General features: G+C 39.3%; 1 protein-coding gene across 1 annotated transcript in view; it reads left to right on the top strand.

Moving 5' to 3' along the window:
- Window positions 1–21,687, top strand: part of Slc17a6 (solute carrier family 17 (vesicular glutamate transporter), member 6) — a 41,004-nt gene that overhangs the window by 4,323 nt on the left and 14,994 nt on the right. Inside the window, exons 3-6 of the mRNA XM_005401732.2 lie at window positions 462–580; window positions 16,443–16,557; window positions 17,501–17,588; window positions 19,067–19,153. Of these exons, the coding sequence (XP_005401789.1) occupies window positions 462–580; window positions 16,443–16,557; window positions 17,501–17,588; window positions 19,067–19,153 (409 nt within the window). The remainder of the gene's footprint in view (window positions 1–461; window positions 581–16,442; window positions 16,558–17,500; window positions 17,589–19,066; window positions 19,154–21,687) is intronic.

Genomic DNA, 21,687 nt, shown 5'->3' on the forward strand with positions numbered 1-21,687 from the left:
TTTCTTCCCCATAATTTCCCTGTGTGGGCCAAGCGGATTGCATCCCACCCTGGAAGTCACTGCACCACTGCGTCCTCTCTGCTCGCCGCTGGCCAAAGGGATGCGGGATAACAGCCCCAACCCGGAGGCGCTGGCTAAGAGGTCTGTTCTGGAGTGGGCTAAATGTCCCAGACTGGGCTCCTAAAGATTTTTCTTTCTTTAAGGCGATCAGACCGCCTCATGGGGACCTGGCCACAAAGCCTGGGTCAGCAAGCTCGCTGTCAGTCACTTCCTGAGCGCCCTTAATTTTAGCTACAAGAGGCAATTTTGTTAGGAAACGAAAAGCAAGGCTCCGGACCCGGGGAACGCAGGAAGTGCCCGGCGTGGGGAGGGCCCTCTGGCCTGGAAGCCCCTGGAAGTGATTCTTCACCACTGACTCCACTCTTCCCTCTCATCTCTCTTCCTTCCCTCCACCCCTGTAGAAAGCGAAATTCAACTGGGACCCGGAAACGGTGGGGATGATCCACGGTTCGTTCTTTTGGGGCTACATCATCACCCAGATCCCCGGTGGATACATCGCGTCGCGCCTGGCAGCCAACAGGTAAAGCACCGGAGAGGGCCGGGACTTGGGGCTCGGGTTTGTGCCCAGGAAGGCAGCTCCGAGGGGGTGGGGAGCCCCGGACCTTTTCTGGTCCCGTGACACACCCTGTAGGGGCTGGGGCTGCTGGCATCTCCTTCCAGAGCCAGAGGGTTGAAGTTGGCCCCGGCGGGCGGACGGGCGAGATCTCGTCCCTCTGGAGTCTGAATCCTTTTCCGCGCAGAGGTCGAAGCGCCTTGTGATGGGGCGGGAGTGGAGGCCAGGCCCGACGGGAGCAGGGGTCCGGTGCGCAGAGGGCTTGAGGGCCTGTGCGCGCTTCTCATGCGTCCTGGGGCTCAGGGTTGTCCTCGGAGCTGAGCCTTGCAGGGAGAATTGAAGGTCTGCCCCCGCCCCCAGTCTTCCCAGATGGTCCTGTGGGGAGGAAGGATTTGCTTCTATGGAGACCGGGGGATTCCGAGCCCTCGGGGCGCGGCTCCACCTGTTAATGAGCTAGGCTGCTCAGGGGCGGGGTGAGCGGTGGCGCCCAGCTGCGTCCGTGGCCGGGTGGCCAGAGCCACCAGCGAGGTCCCCGCGCCAGCCCCCAGGAGCCCCCGCCACCCAGCCCCACCTGCTGAGACAGCGCAGAGCCGGTGGCTGGAGAGGAGGGGTGGGAATGTCCAGGAACGAGCCTGGCACCTGAGGCTGAGGCGCAGCCCCTTTTGTTTCACTGTGCATTTGATGAAAACAAATCACCTTAAATGCTCGGGTAGCCTGTACTGTTGAATTCCGGGAACAGACAACTCCCCCCCACCCCCCGGCCCCTCGGCCCTGCCTGCTGGAGCTGCTTAGAGACCCGAAATAAAGACCTCAGGTCTGTCTTTGGTTAGAGTCCGTATCTGTGTCGCCGCCCAACCTCCACTACCCTAGAGTTCCCTTGAAGGAGGAAGACTAGACCCGCCCCGCCCTGGTCACGCGGGCGCCTTTCTCTGTAGGCTGGCCCGTTCCTCCCTCTGCTCCCCGAGGTCTCCAGGCCCCAGCCCCTGGCTTTGTCTCCTTCAATTCCTTTCGCTACCATCTTCCCACCCTCGGTCTCCAGGCCCCGAGCAAGAATTCTTGGAGATTTATTTTAGGCTTTCTGAGCCTCCAGTGAGGCTCTTTGGCCAGTTCCACGAGATGTGGGGAGGAGCGCGGGATGAACCCGCTCGGAATCCTGCCTTTGGGGTGTCGCTGCTCCCTAACAGGGCGTAATTAGCATTCAGACCAAGCAGGAGACAAATATTCTTTTTTTTAAATGAATCAATTTCAGATGAAAATGATTAGCTATGAAGATCCCAATTGAGGGGATGTGATCAACTGCAGGAAAAAAATCGATTTTAGGCAGAATCCTTCAAAGGCAATCCTCATTCCATTTAGTAACACTGACTGAACATGTTACAGTTTGGGTTCTCAAATCTGTAATGTATCGTTTCTTCAATCTTCCTTAAATTTATTTTCTAAGACAAAACAGAGTCCTGAAATATATATATAATTAATACATAAATAGTATATATAGTAATTCAGGAGACAAAGTCTAACACACAACATAGCAAAAAGTAAAAAATAATGATACGAAAAACTCGGTATGTTGTCAAATGAAAATATAATAGCAGTGCCTTTAAGAGTTATTTCAGAGTTGAAATATTCAGCTTACCAAATGTTGAAATTGTCCTTCTGGGAAAAAATGGCAGGAATGCTCCAGGTTTCCCTCTTTGGAACACTGGGAGGCCAGGAAACAGGTTTTCCAGATTAAAATAATAATAATAATAATAATAATAATAATAATAATAATAATAATGCAGACTCATTACTTTCATTTGTTTCCTGTGCAGGAGTGAAATGGTTAATGCTGACGCAGGTGCTGGTTTGTTGGGTTTGCTTTCTTCACAGGAAAGTTTTCTGAATGTTAGAATTCTTACAGGATCCAAATTCATCTTAACTTTAAGTGCATATTCAAGAGAGAGAAACTCAGTATTTTCATATAGGACATACTGTGTTCTGTAAAAGGAGAAAATTTAATTTGTTGCCAAATATAAAAGTCTAGGATATTATATGCATATACCAGTGATAGTTTGGAAATATTTGCTTCGTTTAAAAAAATGAAACATTTCAAACATAGTTAAAACCTGTGAAAATAGGTTTTAAACACATTTGACATTTTCTTCTGTAATTATAAAAGTCTCATGAAATAAAAATTATATCAAGAAAGGATAATAAAAATCACAAATAATTTAATCGTGCAGGTACATCTACTGTTAAATATACTGAGAGATGACCACCTAATCCTACAAATGCCGCATACAATTTTATTTTGGAGAGTTTTTCATAAAAAAAATATGATGGATTTGTAAAATTGGATTGAAAAAAAAGGAATATTTCTTATTATGATTTTTTTCAAAACACAACAGCACAGCAAAACCAGTCTTCTGCCTACAAGCTCTGCTTGTCCATTTGTGTAAGCTTCTCCATTTGGCTCACTGAATAGGAGGATGAGATTTCTCTCAGGTGGAAGGCTGGGGACAGCTTATTTTTCCTCTAGGTATAAAAGCAGCTCAATCTGGAAAGTGTGTGCTCTCATAGTTCCGGGCAGAACTGGAGCAGAGGAACCATGGTGTGTGGAGCCAGCTCCCGGGGGAACAGGGTGCCTGGTTACACTGCCTGGCAAATTTCTCAATGAAAAATAAGCACAATAATTTGGCTTCTCCATTTTATTGATTAAGCAAAGGCAGACACATTCTTGCTCAGAATACAGCCTCTTGGTTTTGTATTGATCCTATTCTAAGGTTTTTGGCTTTTGAGCTTATTGGGAGGAAAAGCTAAGGGTCAAGAGGGAAGACATTCGGTCTCAGAGGAGGGTTCCTACATCACTTTTTCCATTGTCTTTCCTTAAAGAACTACACCTCATTATGAGAAAGACAATTTCATCCTCTGTGGAGGGCCTCTGTGGAAAATCAGAGGAAGATTCTCTTAAGAACTATAAGGTTTGAAGATGAGAACATAGCATCACGATAAAAACACGTTAGAGCAAATAATTTTTTTCTTTCAATAATACAGGAAATGGGACTAATTGTAATTCAGACATTTACAAATGTAAAATTGCTAAGGACTATTTTTACCCTGCATTGCTGTAAGGAATATGGGCAAGTATTTAATTAGATAAAATAAAATAAAATATAAAATAACAGATTTTTTGGGGGGGGAAAGGGGATTAACAAAGACAGCCAGTTACACCAGAAGAAGTTTTCTCAATGTTTTCTTTTTAATGTGCAACAAAGACATTATCTTTTTAATATGTCCACAAAGTTTATTCTTGCCTTTGTCTGCATAATAATATACTTAAATCCTGTTGTAAAAATGTCCCCACCAGCTCCTGTGCTCCTGATTTCTTCATGCAGCTTAAATTTTTATCACACAGCATGGGCCATTCCTTATCCTACCTCTAGTCCACTCGTTCATCCCCTTGTCTGACGTGTGCCTTGCATCAGTAACTGTGAGCTGCACGAAAGCAAGGAATTTGGTACATATTTTCCATTACTATATTGATAACACCTTCAATGAAGATTGCCTGGTCCAGCATAGATATGTATTGAATAAATGACATGAACATCACATCAAGACATTTTGGGTCAAAGCAATAAAGCACTGAGATGTAGACTCTTAGAAAAAACTGTATATGTTTGGACATCTGAATGTGTCATTTAGTTACTAGTGTTGAATCCCCATGAGCCTTAATTTTTATTTCTGTAGAAGAAGACTAAACACATTATCTATCTCATAGACATCATCAGTTAGATAAGGAAGTACTGTATCTGTAAAGTTTTTGAGGTGTTTGAAGCTGGGAAATTTTTGGATGCTCTCATTTATGACTAACTTTAATTTAAGAAAACAATTAGAGGCTCTGTTTCCATTCAGGTTATTTATGTTTATATTTGCTTTAAGTATTATAATACAAGGGGGTTGTTTCTCTTTGTGACATCAGTGCCTGCTGTTATGTTATCATGTTATGTTGCTTCTGAAAATTATTCTCCATTATGTATTATTTAGAGTTGAAATTACTGTCCACTGAAACTTCCATGAATCTTACTCCAAAGATTTAAGCAGCTAGGCAAAGTGTATCTTCAATCAAGAATTTAGAGAATGATAGTAATTTAGTGAACACAACCTTTAAATTTATGCCAGCCATAATTATGCTTATAGAAATCCTTTCATCTTAAAGTGAGGCTTCTCTGTTGTGTTTCACTTTATTCCCCCCTACTCTTACACTTTATTTGTGAAGGCTTAGCGTATAGTGCAATATTTTGTCTGTTGGGTGCTTTTTACGTTTCTAAACAAATCATGCTAAAGAAAGAACAGCTCTTTATTTAAATAAGAGCGTGAAGATGACACCTTAGCTGTAGCACACAGTGACCTGCTATGTCAGGAACCCATGTCAAAACCAGGCAAGGATTGCCTAAACCAATTCTCCCATTTCCAAACTAGGAAATAAATAGGGAATCGGGGAGGTGGTGAGTTACCTAAGGTCACAAAGAGACTGCAACTAGAATTCAGGTGTTTTGTGCTGCATGGCTGTGTGCTACTCCTAAGCTGAAATTTACCATCTCTGCCTAATCCTGTGTGCTTCCTTGAAAAGTTTGCTTTCAGCTGCACACTGAGCCATCTCCTATCTGAATGAAAAGCTCCAATCTATCATGCCCCAAATCCAACAGGAGAAAACAGGAAGTAGAGCTGGAAGCCTTTAGCAAGCCCAAGGGACCTTTAGTTTCTTTTATTTTTGGTCAGGAGAAACATTCTGGAGTTTGTGTGTGTGTGTGTGTGTGTGTGTGTGCGTGTGTACTTGCTCCAAAACTATTTGGGTACAACACGGTGTTTCTGTTCCCTTCAATGCAAAAGGCCTACTGTGCCCTTCATAATGGGTTCAACAAACAGTTTAATATTGTGCACGAGAAAATATGGATTTATAACCTTATTTCCCCAGTCAGTTTTTTGCTAGTGTGAACTCCTGGTTTCTAGCTGAGAAATCTGAGCATGATTGGATGCATTTTGGACCTTTGTCTGCAAAAGAGAAGGGGTTCCTCCTTGGCATTTTGATTAATAAAATACAACTTGTATCCTTGATATAGAAGAGATTAGTGTATGTTTAAAAATGAAGAAATAAAAAGGCATGATCTTAAAACTCTTTACTAATGGAGATTTCATTTCTAAAAATGAATTGTTTTATACTTTAAATAATCCAACTCCCCTGGTAGTGCACAAAACTCTTATTAGATTGCTTTTCATGTAGGGAGGAAGAATGGCATGTTAAGCACAGCATCTTCGCATTTTAATCCTGAAATGGAGAGCTTCTACTGGTACCTTCCTGTTTTCCTTTTCAGAAATCAAACAATAAAGACATACTTCAATTTTTCTTCAGCGTTTTCATGTAAGAAAATAATTCAGACTCTGAGCATAAAGCCTGCTGCAAGGGACCACCAACTCTCCGTGGCAGAAATGGTTCATAGGCACCCAGACTTTGAGGGCTAGAGGTCCCTCTTTGTCTCACTCACCCACTCGTCTATCAAACATGTCGCTGTCTTGCATTGTGCAGCCCATAGGCTGCAGGTTAATGTAGCTTCCTCTCTTTGGTTTTCTTTTTCCTGACAAAAGAAAATAACCTTCCCTGCAAAATGAAAAGCTGGAGTGTGCTTTGCTGACACGAGCTGGTCCCTCCCTCCACCCTCCAGTCCCTTCTTCTCCTTTGCTGCTCTGGCTTCTGCTTCTGCAGCATCTTGCTACCGCACTGCAGAGGCAGCCTCGAGGGGAAGGACATAATTTTGCAGCGGAGAACCAGGTGGGCAGCTGGTTGAGCTTTCCCCTGTTGCCGTACGCCACCACGGGGGCTGTCTAATTTCTCTGTCGTGAGTGATGAAGTCATTTTTACAACTTAATGATGTACCCAGGGACCCGGAGGGCTGGCCTGCGCTTGTGTACTTCTTTTTTTAATATGAGAATGAGGGCATCAGTTGTGACAAAGGGAGGCACCGGGCCCTGATTTGATTAGATTAAATGGATTAAACAGACTGAATTAGTCCACTCCTGCAGACCCTCCAGGAGAGGATTAGTCTCACACCTGGGGCGAGGAACACTAGTCTCCTGTTAAGCGACAAGCCACCGCCCAAATGGAAGTTGATTGATTGACTTGGGAAAAATGAATATCATCTGGAGAGGTGACAAGTCACTAGTGCTTCTGTTGGCCGCACCCCAAAATCTTTTGGGGTGCTCATGGTCCTCCAGGCTGTTTGCTGTTGTGTGTCATAGAGAGAAATGTAACGGGAGGCTTCACAGCTAACTCCGTATGAGCCTAGTTAGATACTAATCAGCAGGCAGCATGGGTGCAGGTCTTCAGCAGCTTCTCTTGCTTTTCCTAACTCTTTCATCCTCTTTGGTGATACAGAGTCTTTCACCACACATACTAGTTCTCCTAAATGGTTGCATAGAATGTGGTCATTTCATGCATTAAGAGAAAGGCGAGGGAAAGGTGTGTGTGTGTAACAAATACAGGGAAAACAAAAATTAGGCCTTAACCTGAAAATAGTCAAAGAAGAATTCATTTTTAGTATGTTATCTGAGCAGAGGAAATCAGGAGGAGGACAATTATTATAAATGGTTTTCAATGGTTTATCCTTTTGAAATCAACTTCAATCTGCAAATGGCCCTCTGCTTATTCCATAAAGATAATAATACTGTCCCTTGGAAAATTAAGATCACCAGTAAGGTTTCTAATACTTTTCTTAGGGAAAGGCCAGTAAAATTTTTCCACATTAATTTGCACTTTTTGTTCCATATTCCCTCCCAGCTAGTAACTGATGCCTACCTCTGACATATTTATAACATAAGTGCATTTTCAGCTAGTGCTTTAGGAGCACTAGTGCTTTGTAAGCACTATCAAAATGGTATATCAGTGTGGCTGAGAGTATGCGACATCTCATTCATAGCAATGCAGCTTATTTGTTTAGTGAAAGTGATTGTGTTGTTAGCTCATTGCTGAAAAAAATTGTAACTTGCTACAGTTTCTCATTGATGTTATTTACACATAGGGCAGTGATATAAATATACTGCCTGATAGTATACAAAAAGTTACTTTACAATTAAAAATCAAAACATCTAAAAATCAGAAAATTAACTATTTATTTGGGGAAATGTACCTATTTTAGAAAACGTTCCGTGTTTCCCTTCCTGTTCATTCTTCACCCCGATGTAGAAACATGGTGAGAAGAGCTGGAGTTTCTCCATTGAAGTGGATTTTAAAGCAAAACAAAAGTCACAAGAACCAGAACATAAACTCCAATTCAAAGATGAGTTTTACAAACACACCAGTGGTTAATCATCTTGAAGAATTTCCTTTGTGACCACAAATTCATTAAGACATGCTCAGGTCAACTGCATTATTATTTCGTATGTTACCACACAGAACACATAATCTGTGTAATCTGGGGAGAAATGCTGAAAGTGCGCGTGAAAGAAAAAGACCAACAATAGAACATTAGCGGACAAAGGGATTGAGAAGTCAGCCTCAAAACAGCACAAATGTTTTCTTTAGGCCCACTGAAGTAAGATGACCAGGAAGTAAGATGACTGATTAATTTATAGAATGTGTTAGTGAAGAGAATTGTCTTTTTGCACAGTTAAAAAATAAAAGTGTGTGGAAAGATAGAAAGCCAGCTCATCTGATTTGAAGCATGGAAGTGATTCTCTGTACGAAGTGAAAAGGAGCGGCTATAAAAGGAGCTTTCAGTGGGGAGTGGATTATTCAGCAATAAATTTTCTACCTCTTTCTAAAGAGTAGAGATTTGCATTAAGGGTAGGAAAAGAGAAGATGTGAATTGTAAATCATCTTCCTAATTGCTGCATTTGTTCACTGCAGATGACACCTAGAATTGGAATTGAATAGAATAATAAGCGTGGGTATCACCTAACATTTTGTGTGCAGAATCTTTCTTCCTCACAGTGATCTTATAAGACAAGCATCCTGATGCATGTTTCTTCTTCTGACAGAATTGAAAGAATTATCAAAATTACTTCTCCAACTTTCACTAGGTAGTAGGAGGTAGAACTGGGTATGAAACCCAGGATATCTTACTTTAAATAATATTCTTTACTCAACACATTTCTCCTATTAAACAACTTCATGTGTTATTTTAAAACTGATTTTAAATCCCTTGTTCACTATTACTTAATTCTGAGAGGCGCAAATCACAGAAGAGAGCATGGTTATGGAATATTTTAAGCTTTGATTTTTGAGAAGTCCTTTGACCAGAGGACAAGCTTGAAGTGTCTGCAGTGGTAGATTTTATTTTCAGGGAAGTAGTGGTGTGAAACCCAATTATATGTGTCAGAGCTAAGCTCTTACTAGGGTAAGCTCTTCCTAAAACACATACATGTTTAGTGTTTCCTGGTGTAATCTATCCCTCTCTACTGCAATATCACACACGTTCAATGCATATTTTTATTTTCAGCATCAGACCAAACAAACATGATGACTGTCAAGCAAGTAGAATACAATATACATAACTGAATTAAGTAATATAAATAGTGAAGTTTTCTAAGAGGGTGCTGCATTACCTCACTTACTCTGAGAACAAGCACTTCAAGACAGTGGTGTTAGGGATGCAGAGGATGCAAAGACGAACAGGCAGTATGAGAACAGTTGGTCTCAGGAGATTCCAGCATTGTTTGGAAGATTTAAAGATGGACCAGACTGGGTCATGTACTTGAACTCAGCAAATATCCCACGTAAGGATTTATCCACAAGAGACCCTAAATTCTAACCCATGGTTGCTAACCTACAGTTACTCTCTGAAGTCACTCAACTTCTTAGAATTGATAGGTTACCAGAAGAGCAGTTTGTCCCCATTAAAAGAACAAATAAGAACAATCAAGAACAACTAAGTGATCAAAAAGGATCAAAAAGGATATTGAGATGAAGAAGATTACAAGAAGAACAATTTGTTATCAACCATGAATGCCTCAGGAAGGGAAGTTACTATTGCTATTTATTTAATATCTTTACACTACAACAATTGGATGGGCATTTCCTAAGAGCATGCCCTAAATACAAAACTTTCTATTAGCACTATGGGAATCAAGAAAGGAAGACATTGGCTCCATTCTCCAAGAGAAACAATAGGAGGTGAGAAGAGCACATGACATCTTGGATTGAGCCTTATGACAGTGGTCTACAGAGCTTTTGGAACATCTCACAGAGGAAACCAGTTGGAAAATATATGAATAAGATGGAGAAGGAGGAGTAAGAAAGGGGAAATGTAGAAATCAAGGGAGATACTAAGACAAGTAGAAATGTAGAGAAAACTGTCAGGTGTCTCCTTACTATTATTAGTTTCCCATCAGATATTTTAGATGGTCCACGCAGGACACATTAATAGGCAAATGCATCTCAATCATTCCTGCAGAACTTTAGAATGAGAGGGAGAGAATTCTTCATGCATTTCTTTACACATTTTATGCAGCTAGAATTTCAGCATGGCATGGAACAGCACCTGCATTTGTGCACATAGAGGTAGCATCAGATACAACCACTCTGAAAGGAAATGATGAGGAATATTACTCCTCTGAAATGTCTATCAGGGGACAGGAAATTACTACGTAATGGTTGCAAATACCTATGGATCATTTACTACAAAACAGACTCTGACCCTTTCATAATTGAGCATTGAATCATCATAGTATTCCTTTGAAGTGTGGAGCCATATCATCTTAATTTTATGAATGGAGAAAGCGTGGTTTAGAAAATTTAAGTGATAACAATTTTCTCGAGCTCATATTGAGTAAGAAATAAGAGTTACAATTTAAATTCTTACAGTGTAAGTGTATAACTTGTGGTCCCACATCAGGCTGTATAAATGTCCTAAAAATATGACAGCTGTTCTGTCCATCTGGTCAGAGAAGACCGTCTACACCAGCCCAGTCTAAAAACTTTAGTTATTTTCTTTTTGTGGTATTAGTTATTGAGTCCAGGGCCTTTACACTGACCCACATTCCAAGCCTATTTGTGTGTCTGTTTATATTTTGAGACAGGGTCTTGCTAAGTCATAAGTTACCCCATCTCTCTAACTTGCCTTCATTTTGCTTCCGCCTCCTAGAGTGCTGGGGTTACAGGTGTGCATTGGCTTCATTTTGGTTCTTTAATATCAATTGGTACTTTTTAGAAACAGACATCTTACTATGCAGCAGGTGTTTCCACTCTAACTTTGCATCTCCAATGGATAGCACATGGTGGGTCTCTCATTTTACAACAGCCAGGTCTATGTATTCTATATGTCCGCCCCATGTCTGCTTCTTTCGTGATGACCTGAGAGGATACCTAGTGTAGCTAAGCCAGTGATTCTCAAAGTGGAACAAGAAAAGTCAGCTCTTCCTGGGAACTTATCATAAGTGTAATTCTGAGGCTCAGAAAAAGCTATCAAATCCAAAACTCTGATATCCAGCAACCTGGATCCTTTTTTTGTTTTGTTTTGTTTTGTTTTTGTTTTTGTTTTTGTTTTTGTTTTTGTTTTTGTTTGTTTCTGGTGCGGGGAATCAAAAGCACAAACTTGAGCTTAGCCAGGCAGGCACTATATCCCAGGGCCAGCAACCTGGATCCTATTAAGCCTCTACATTAGAATACATACTAAAGTCTAGAAACCACGTGGTAAACAATTGTGGTTTTCAGTGCTTTTCTGCAGTTGATTTTATTTCTTCCTTCATTCTTTTTCTTCTTTCATTTCTTTATTGAAATCCAGATTTTATTTATAAAAGGAGAAATCCTTTCACAAATGAGCCTTTCTGTTCAACTATGTGAGAGAAAAGTTATAGAAATCTACTCACACTCCTCTCTGCTGCGATCATCCATCTTTTAATAAGGTTTTCAGTTCTCAAAGCTTTTCATATTTACCCTCTGCTTCTGATGCTCTTTTTATTAGTATTTGTTCTGCTGCTGTTACAGTACAGGTGAGCTTAGTGGTTAGATTATACATCTAGAATCTATACTGAATAAGTATAAAGCTATAGTTCCAAGTTACTATTTCTTTGACCTGGACAGTTATTTAAATTCACTGGACTTGGTTGTGCCACTTGTGAAATAAGGATAGTGGGAGTAGTTTTGTAATGTTGCTGTTGTTAGGCTGAACTGAAAATCTAGAAGCGACTTTCACACTTTATTTAATAACTATTGACTAGTCCTGTTTCTACCTATCTAGTTCATATTTGTGGATTTTTTTTTATGTATCAGGCGCCACTCCTTCATTTAGCTTCACAGCAGTCTTAGGAGCTATGATACATTAATACTGTCATCATACTAGTTCTAGCATCCCTTAAATGCTCCGAATGTGCCAAATACTCTCTTATGTGCTTTATGTGTAATAACCCCGAGGTTCTTTTAACTTTCTCACTTTGGAGATTAGGAATGGAGCACAGAAAATTAAACCCACCGCTCAAGGTCACTTTGGTAATCAGGGACAGAAATGATCTTTGAACCCAGCCAATCTGACTCTAAGTTGAAATAACTGATTTTAATCAACACACAGTACTGCCCTTTTTGCTGGTAAGGAATCAGAAGCCTAAAGATGCTCAGTAGATTGCTGTTCACATAGTTATTGCGTGACAAAGAAAGTGTCATAGAAAAATTTCTGCCTCATGTTTATGTCAGCAGCCCTCCCAGCCACTATCAGCAACTTTATCTATTTGCTTCTCTGAAATCCAGTGAATATCTTGGTCACCTTTTACTTTATGGCTTCATAAATCATCTCCTATCCATTCCACTAAGGTTTTATACTTCCTTTGCTTTAGGGACAAAATGATCACATTGGTCAGCCTTGATAAACAACCCAAACTGCATCCTTTGCTCAAGGTTGCAAACTTGTGGGCTCTCTTCCACTTACTTGTCTTATCCAAGTTTCTTCAAACTCATTGCAGCCCCCATCCTTCCCTGGACCCTCTTCTTCTACTCACCAGAAGCACCATGTCCACCCATGTTCGTTACTGCCCTGGTTTCTGGTGCAGTCACGTGCTGCATAATGATATTTTAGTCAATGAGAGCCGCATATATCATGATGACTTTATAAGATTGTACTGCCTAGTAGTTTTGCCATCGTAATTGGGGTAAATATACTATATGATGTTTGCACAATGGTGATATCACCAAGCAATGTCTTGCTTGGAAAATATCCCCATAGTTAAGTAATCCACCACTCTACAGAAAATAGCTTTCCCCGTTTTGAGAACTTTGTTGATCCATTCCTTATTTTTAAGATTTCTTTCTTGTTGTTCATCTTCCGTGCCCCAGCCAGAAGACTCCCTGTGAAAGGTTTGCCTCTTATTTAACATCTCTGGAATGGATCTTCCCTCCTTTATTATTTTATTTGTACTTCTGTTATGGCCTTTGGCATATGTTGTTTCTTGTTTCCTAGTTTTTGTTTTTTTTCTTTCCTTCTACTACACTGAGGTAATCTCGTCTGTCTTCTTGTCTGATAGCATCACACCAATGAAAAAGCACAGTTTTATACTACGGAGCTCTGTATTCAAATTTAAGTTCTGCCTACAACTCATTTTATTCCTACCAGTCTTTCTATTTCAGTTTCCTTACTTGCAAAATGTGAAGGAAGTCTAACTCAGGAGGCTTATGTATCAGATGAGTTAACACAGATGTAGAAAGCAGAGTGAATTTCTGTAAATCTCAGACCCTTCCCCTGCTCAGTATTCTGTTCTAAATACAGTATCGCAGATGTTCAAAGTGTGGATGTGTAAATGAATGTTAAGTGGGGAGGCTGCTTCAGTTGTGGCTGTGTGGCAAGAGAACGTGCAAAACTTCCTTCGTAGGGCAAGAATTTTGTTAATTAGAATTTTAATTACTCGGATATCAATTTGGATAGCAGTTATATAAAATAAGGTCATACAAAGTTCGATTTTTGTCTTGACTAGGTGGAATAAATTCAATGAATTTTCCTAAGAAGTGGTCTCTTAGCCACTTTCTTCCTTGCTGGGACAAACACCCGACACCCACAGCTTAAAGAAAGGAGATTTGCTTTGGTTCACAGATACTCTCAGTGGTCAGCGGGCTCCAAGGCAGAAACAGCACAGCAGGGCCTGCGCAGAAGAGAGCTGCCCATGTCCCATGGCGAGGAAGCAGAGAGAGGTAGGGGAACCAGGAGGGGAGCTGCTGTATACCCTCACAGCTCTTGTCCCCGGGGTCCCCAATCTAACCATACCCTATCTTCTATCAGTGACACAGCTGCAGGAGCAGCACCCCCATAATCCATTGAGGAGCACATGAGACATCTAGATCTACAATATAACAATATGTGGAGTACTAATAAAAAAGGAGAGAGGGATTAATGAACTTGAAAACATTTAGATAACATCATGGATTCTATCATTAGAGCCACTATTCAAGGCACTTGTGTAAGGTAAACAAGGAAAGTGATCTGTTGTCATGTTATCGGAGGAATGGTAGTATGATTTCAAATGAGTTTGTTTTATGAACTTGCCATAGTATAGACATTACCAGAGGAAATTCTTAGTGACGAAACCCACTGAATTTGAAATAAGATTGAATCGTTTCTGACATAGGTCTCTCTTATTTAGACCAAGGTAAGCAACCAAATAAGTAACTTCATTTATGCAAAAATTTGTTTCTTTTTGCAAAATAAGAATATATTATTAGGACATGTGTCACTGGGTTGTAAAATGGTTGTGTGTTTATGGCATGTAGAGTATTAGCATCTTGCCTGTCCATCCAGTCAATCAAATTTCATTAAATTCAGCTCCGACCATCGTGTACATTCATCAAATAGTTCATATTGATTCAGTTCTACTGGAGACTGAATTTTGTCCCCCAGAGGACACTTGGAAATTTCTAGGGATGTTTTTAGTTGTCATATCCTGGAGATGGGAGGGAGCATGCTACTGGCACCTATTGGGTAAAGTACAGAGATGCCACTGAACATCATAACTACACCCGTTAGAACTACCCAGCCCAGAAGGAAGACTCACCCCGCCCATCATATCAGTAATGCAGAGATGGAGAGATTCTAAGATAATGAGTGAGTAAAATTCATCTCTTACCACCTTATCTCATAACAGCTCTACTGAAAATGTTTCTAAAAGGAAGAAAATTCTAACAGTGATATTCATGGAAAATAAAATTTATACATCACAGCTCTAAAAGAATTATAAAAAGGCACAGATGTTACATAAACTTAGACTAAAAAAACTTTTTCCTTAAATCTTAGTATGAAGTGTCATATTTGATTTAAAACCAAAGGTATCCATTCAGTACACATGACCGAGGGAAAAAGAAGCAGAATATTTAGGTGATGAGTGACCACCTCAGTGGAGAAAGCCCCAAAGGAAGGTGGACAGAGCCTGCACATATTTTTACACAAAAGTATTTGACTACATCTATGATTGATTTTAGAAAAAAAGAGCTGTCTTTCACAAAAACTTTTATCAAATTTCAGTATCAAATTAACACTAACCAAAGCCCATCTCAGAAGCCCAGGTCTAGAATAAAGGTATGTCATATATAGGATCCTAATAACCCCAGTGAATATAAATATTACATGAGGTCAACATGAGCTAAGGTTAATAATATCAACAAGAAAGAAAATGACAAATGGGGAATTAAAGGAGGAGAGAGGTAGGGGAAAGGGAAGAAAGAAAGAAACAAATGATAATATGTACATGTACAATACTCACTCCCCAAGACAATTGTAAACCGCTTGTTCTGCAAACATGTACCAATGGAAAAAAAATAATAACAAGGTTACCACGGAAAAAAGAATCTCAGGTTTTTAATAGTTAGATTGAAATGAGTCTGTAGGTAAACTAGAGCTTGTGTGAAGCAGTCAACTTTGAATTCACAGATCAGTTTATGATTCAATGAAACTTTATCAAAACAGATTGGTTCATTAGAGACAGTATCTCCCCAAAACATATCTTCAGGAGAGTAGTTCTAAAATTCTCACATTGAGAGGGCATTTTTTTCTTCCTTAATGGGAAAACTCTAGGAGACCTTTTAAAAAGAAAATCATGGAATGGAATAGAAAACTTACTCACTACAATTATTTCTGGAGTTGCACATGCTCACGATGTCGGAGGTGTGTCTCAAGGTACACCCCTACTCTTCTACTTCTGAAAAAGGGAAGAAAGAAAGGGGAAAGGAAAGGCAGAAACAAGAAGAAATAAAACTGAGAGAGATACGTTAAGTATAGTAATTTGTATTATGAAAACATGTTATGAGATCTAATCATGAGTTTTTCCTGGGGACATTTAGGATACAATTGTCTTTATAAAATTTCCAAGTGCATGTAGCTTGTAGAGAAGTTGCCACATTGTATAATATGACTCAGAACTCTGTTTATGCATTCATTATTTTTTTTCAACAACTCTTCAAAGAGTTCCAGCTGTGTAGTGAGCACTGCACTAAGTGCTGAGGCTACAATTAATGTGAAGAGCAGGATTTTGTCCTTAAAAAGCTTACACTGTAGTCAGAAATCTGGACAAAGCACATATATGATGATTCATTAAGTATTTTCAAACTGTAATTAGGTCTATGAAAAAAGTAAGTATGACCAGATTTGTCAGGTCCTTCCTTTACTTTTTATGTATCAGGTAATATATATAACTTTTAGATGCTTAAAATATGCATTTATAATGGCCAGCCAGTCAAGTCCAGAATATATTTTATTATTTCATAAAAGCACTACCTTAAATAGCTAGTTATTGTTGATTCCCTTACATGTTACTCTTGACACGTGAAATTTAGATCCGTGTCTATAAAATGCTGAGACAAAACAGCGTTCAATCTTTTCTATTTCAGGGTGTTTGGAGCTGCCATCCTTCTCACCTCCACCCTAAACATGCTAATCCCATCAGCAGCCAGAGTGCACTATGGATGTGTCATCTTCGTTAGGATACTGCAGGGACTCGTTGAGGTATGGAACTATAGGATGATGTCATTTCAAATTTGTGTGTTACCAAAAGCCAACAATTTATCTCTGTCTTCTATAAATAAACATCTCTAAATTATACCATTTACTGTTAGAGTAAAAAATGAAACATTGGAAGTGTTAGGCAATCATATGTTTGAGAATTGAACCCAGGACTTCATGCATGCTAGGGAAGTACTCTACACTGGTCCACAGTCTGTGGGAGTCGTATACCAAGTCCCCGATGTCCTTTAGCCATCATATGCTCCCATTGAAATATCCCACTGGGTATACTCTTTGGGCATCTATATCTACTGATTGGCTTCTGTTTGCATCATCTTGTGGATTTTGAAAGAATATCATCTGAAAAATAAGTTTGAAGTAACTATTGCCACTTTCTTTCTATGGATTATGGTGGAAATGGAAATATATATTAAGGCACTGGAAAAAACCTTCAAGAAAGAAAAAAATGATATGATCAAACTAATAGAAACCAGGGAGTTATTTTAAATGTCATAAGTTCCAGACTCTTCTTCTAAGAAATGTAAGTGCCTAAAATCTCATCCTCATCTAACCTCTGTTTTTGGAGGAAAATCACTGTTTAGTGCCTCACAGAAAGGTCTTCCAAATTTTCCAATCTACTGAGAATTTCAGACAACTTGAGAAATAAGTTCTGCCTTTCTGCGTTAACCTGAAGGAATGTAGGGTGGAAGGAAGACCTGAAGGGTGGGGAGAATTTGAACTGGTCACTAAACAGACCATGTCACACATGGTTTGGACTGAAAGTTCTCACAATGGAACTTCAGGAAGTCATTGAGGGCCCATGAGGAGGAGCTGTGTCTAACACCCTGTGACCATCCTATGGACAGAGCCACTTGGAAGGTAGCAGTGGTCTTATTTTCCTTTGACCTTGCATTTTAAAAGGTGATGTTTACCTTCCCCGGCACAGGGTGTCACCTACCCAGCATGCCACGGGATTTGGAGCAAATGGGCCCCTCCGCTGGAGAGGAGCAGGCTGGCCACCACCTCCTTCTGTGGTGAGTGTTGGGTGCCCATGTGATTATGCTGGATGAAAGCTCAGCAAAAACTTGGTAAGAACTGAAATTTTGGTGAACTCACCTTTAAAACTATTGGAGTTTGACGTAGGGTAAGTTTTTCAAGCACCATTGCAATTTCTTTAGCAATTTGTGATCTCCTACATGTTGTGCGCTTTATATTTTTCTAGGAGTTGATTCATTTCATCTAAATTTTCAAATAGATTTATGGGAGGTTTCTATAACTTTTTGAGAATCTCAGTTCTATTCCTTTTTGTTAGACGAAAACAAATTACATAAAACAAATAATATAAGTTTTAGCTCATTCACAAAGATAAAAATATGAAGAAATGAAGACTGTTGACTTATGGTAATGTTAAAACACTGATTTTTCTTTCAGTCCTATTGGGTATTATATCTAACAATTTATTAGAATTTATACTTGATACAACATATATTATAATTATAGTGGGCAAATGGAGGATATCCAAATCATAGCCCATACAAAATAGCTATTATAACTAAAATCAACATGCTCTTAAACTATTCTTGTAAGTATTATTACCTTAGTTTCTGTTTATTAAAACTTTAACTTATAGAAATAAAACTGATCTTGCTGCTACTTAGGAAACAAAATTAATATACATTTATTAAACTTCAGTCTAAAAATGTGAAGTGCATAGCTCTTTTGGTTAATATGACACTGTGGTTCACTGCTAACTTTTAAATGTTTTAAGAAAATCATTTAAGAAGTGATTTAAGGTCATGTTCTTTTTTGTCTGCAGAGTGTTTTCCATTTCTGTACCTGAGCTGTAAGGCAAGAAGGCCACTTCTTTCCAGAGTAGAACAAGACTGAATATAAACCTATTTTAACACCCAGGGACTAGAACTACAGCAAATAATCTTACCAACAGAAAATTAGGCTATTTTTCCTTTATATCCAAACCATAATAATGATTGGTATTAGCATTATCTTTAGATGTTCGATTTGAAATCATCTGGGCTTAAGGTATGGGGCACAAAGATGACCATTTTTCGGTTTATATACCTAAGACATTGTTTTCACAATAGCCTTTAATAAGTTTTAAAATGAGCTATAAAACACCACACAAATCTAAAATGCGTGGCTCTGCTATAAAGAGATACACACTTGAGTTTCAAGAATGACTTTTGAGTGCCTGGCTGGTATTAAAAGTGTCCCCAGCCTAGCACGTAGCCATGCAGGGTACACAGCAGCCAGTATGACTCGTTCATACTGTTATAATCTCTGTTCTGTCTTGGCTTGGTGGTGCTAGTCACCGTGGGGTCACTGTGCCCCTTGTAAGTCAGTAAGCACATACATGTTTGGTCAGGGTGGATGTGTGGATGTGGCATACATGCACCAGAGAGCTCATTTGTGGGAACAAACCCCCAAATATGACATGAAATCAAAATTTCTATTGATTTCACGCACTTTCATCCCATTGTCCCTTGTGCCCTAGGTTCCTATGCTGGAGCTGTGATTGCCATGCCTCTGGCTGGCATTCTTGTACAGTACACTGGGTGGTCTTCAGTGTTCTACGTCTACGGTACGTTGTATTTCCTTCTGTCAGGGTTAAAGGCGATGTGCACAGGCTAAAAGACACAAAGTTACAGACAGTGAAATAGATTGCTGAATAGATTTCTGTGTTTCCTCATTTATTTTCACATCTTACGAATCCTTTTCTTATTTGAAAAAAAAGAGAAAATATGAGGTGGAAAGAGGTAAACAGCAGCCCACCCGCCTCTTTTGCTCTTCTTCTGGGTCATTTCCCTGGCTCTGCCACCTTAAGGGTGAACGGGGTGGAAAACAGAAAGGGGGAGCAGTGTGATGTTATGATTCCATTTTGTGATGAAATATCCATAATCAGGTGTCACAGCAGCATATCTTTCTTAGTCTTTGCCTCCCTCAAATTGAAGGCAATTAAGCCCTGATTTAGAAATAAAAAATGAAACCCTAAATCTAAATGTACTGGCAAGAGCTGCAATCGTAGCACTTAAAAGTTCCCCTAAAGTCTGTCTTTGCAAGACTGACTTGGTGATAATGCAGAAAGAAGAAATATTGGAACTGGATTCAAACATATTGTCAATGATTAACATGATTTTGGGATATGGGCCTGAGAGGATGGAATATTATTGAAGTCCTAGAAGAGTACAGTCATAGGAGAGTGTCTGTATGCCTCCAGTGTTACCTTAACTCATCCCCATTTTGAAATGTTCTCAGAACAAATGCTGCTTGTACAGAAGCTCATTAAATATTACTTTGTAATGTGGCTCTTTGGAAGCTCACAGGCCATTGATGGGTGTTGGATTCACGAATGTCCTAAATATTAAACCATGTGTGTATTTACACACAATTTTCTAAAGGTACCTTTGCTTTGAGGTTTTAATTCACACTTTTCATTAGATTTTCCTAAGGATCCATAATTCAACAAAGTTAAAGGCACTTACTTGTAAGGAAAATAAAAATTAGTTTATCTGTCATCAAGTCCTCTGGTTTGTGCTGTAGTTCATTACTTAATTGAAGTTGTAATATGACTTTAAATACTAAATATATCCTTCAAAGCTTGATCATTCTTAAGGGGGAAAAGTATGTTAATTTTAAAAAGGTATTGATTTAAAATTAGTATCAGTATTTCAAGTTATTTCTCATTGAATATTTATCAGCAATTGATATAAAGTCAAGATGTAAATATTAGTTCATGTAAAAAATCATAGTACTTGCTCACTTGCTCTCTGTAACAAAAATGGCTCTTGAGCTATAGCTTGAATATTTAAGTTTTAAAAATTAATGAGCTAAAACTTGTATAGTAGTATAAATTGAAAATGATAATGCACACAAAGCAATTAGCAGAGGGCATGGCACCTCAGATAAATTTTGTTAATGGTAATGATGATTACGACTGAATTACCAGAACTCGTGCTTATTAGGTGCTTAATTTATGCCATCCAGTGTGCTGGTTTATTTATACATTATCTCTTTTAACTTTTCTTTGCCACAATTCCATCAAATGATTTATTATGCCATTGCATAGTGAGAGTTTAGAGAGGGTGTGTTACAGATTGGATCGTATTGCTCAGGAGAGAAAGCTAGAATATAAATGCGGGTAGAGTCCCATTTTATAACCACTACATTATACCACGTTTTCACACACTGGATCCAAATCATGTTTGCTTGCAGGTTCAGTAATTCAAAGGAGTGCAGGACATTGCAAGCTGTGTACAGTATTAAGAACATTTCCTAGAGATTCAGAAGGCAAAAAAAAAAAAAAAGTCTAGATGTGCCCCCAAAGCCTCAGGTGGTCACAGAGGTTTTTCCACTGGTGGCTGAATCTGGAGTGTGTGACTGGCTCCTAGTGCAATGCTGGGATTAAGGCTGGGTGATTGCTGGATACAGTGTAAGGGACAGAAAGGGGCTTGGTGTCTTTCTCTTCCTTATTGCTTTTGCTGTCTTCCACTGCCATGAACTGTGGCTCCTCTGCCATGTGCCACCCTGCCTTGAAACCAGCCAGTTATGGACTGAAACCTCTAGACTGTGTGCTAAATACACCTTTCCTCACTTTAATTTCGGGTGTTGGGCATTTTGTCTCAGCAACAAGAGAAAAGTAACTAAGACATTTGTATTAATACTCACTGATTTATATTGTGTAATAAGTACATGTTTTAATATTTACAGTGCTAAATAAAGAGAAGCATGAACAGAAATTGTGCAGTTTGAATTTCTAACTTTCATCTGCCCAAAGACTATGCAATAGGCAATGGTATATGCACAAAATTACATATTATACAGATACATATAGTATAAAATATTACAACACTAATTACAGAGCCTCCTTTTTCACAGAATACAGTGATTAAGGATAAAATAATCTTCTGTGTTTTATTTAGTATTCTGCTTAGTAGGTTGGTGTACAAAGAAATGGAATGAACATTATTTTCCTTTGGGAATGATGACCATTTTAATATATTCTAGGAGAAAAAAAATAAGTAAAGGAATCATCCTAAAATATTCTTTTGAGGACAAGACTTTCCTTGTTCATTATATTTCACCCACTTAGCCAGGCATCTGGAATAGGAGCTTCTC

This window comes from Chinchilla lanigera, unplaced genomic scaffold, assembly GCF_000276665.1.
Source record: "Chinchilla lanigera isolate Chin_1 unplaced genomic scaffold, ChiLan1.0 scaffold00075, whole genome shotgun sequence".
Classification (NCBI taxonomy): Eukaryota; Metazoa; Chordata; class Mammalia; order Rodentia; family Chinchillidae; genus Chinchilla; species Chinchilla lanigera.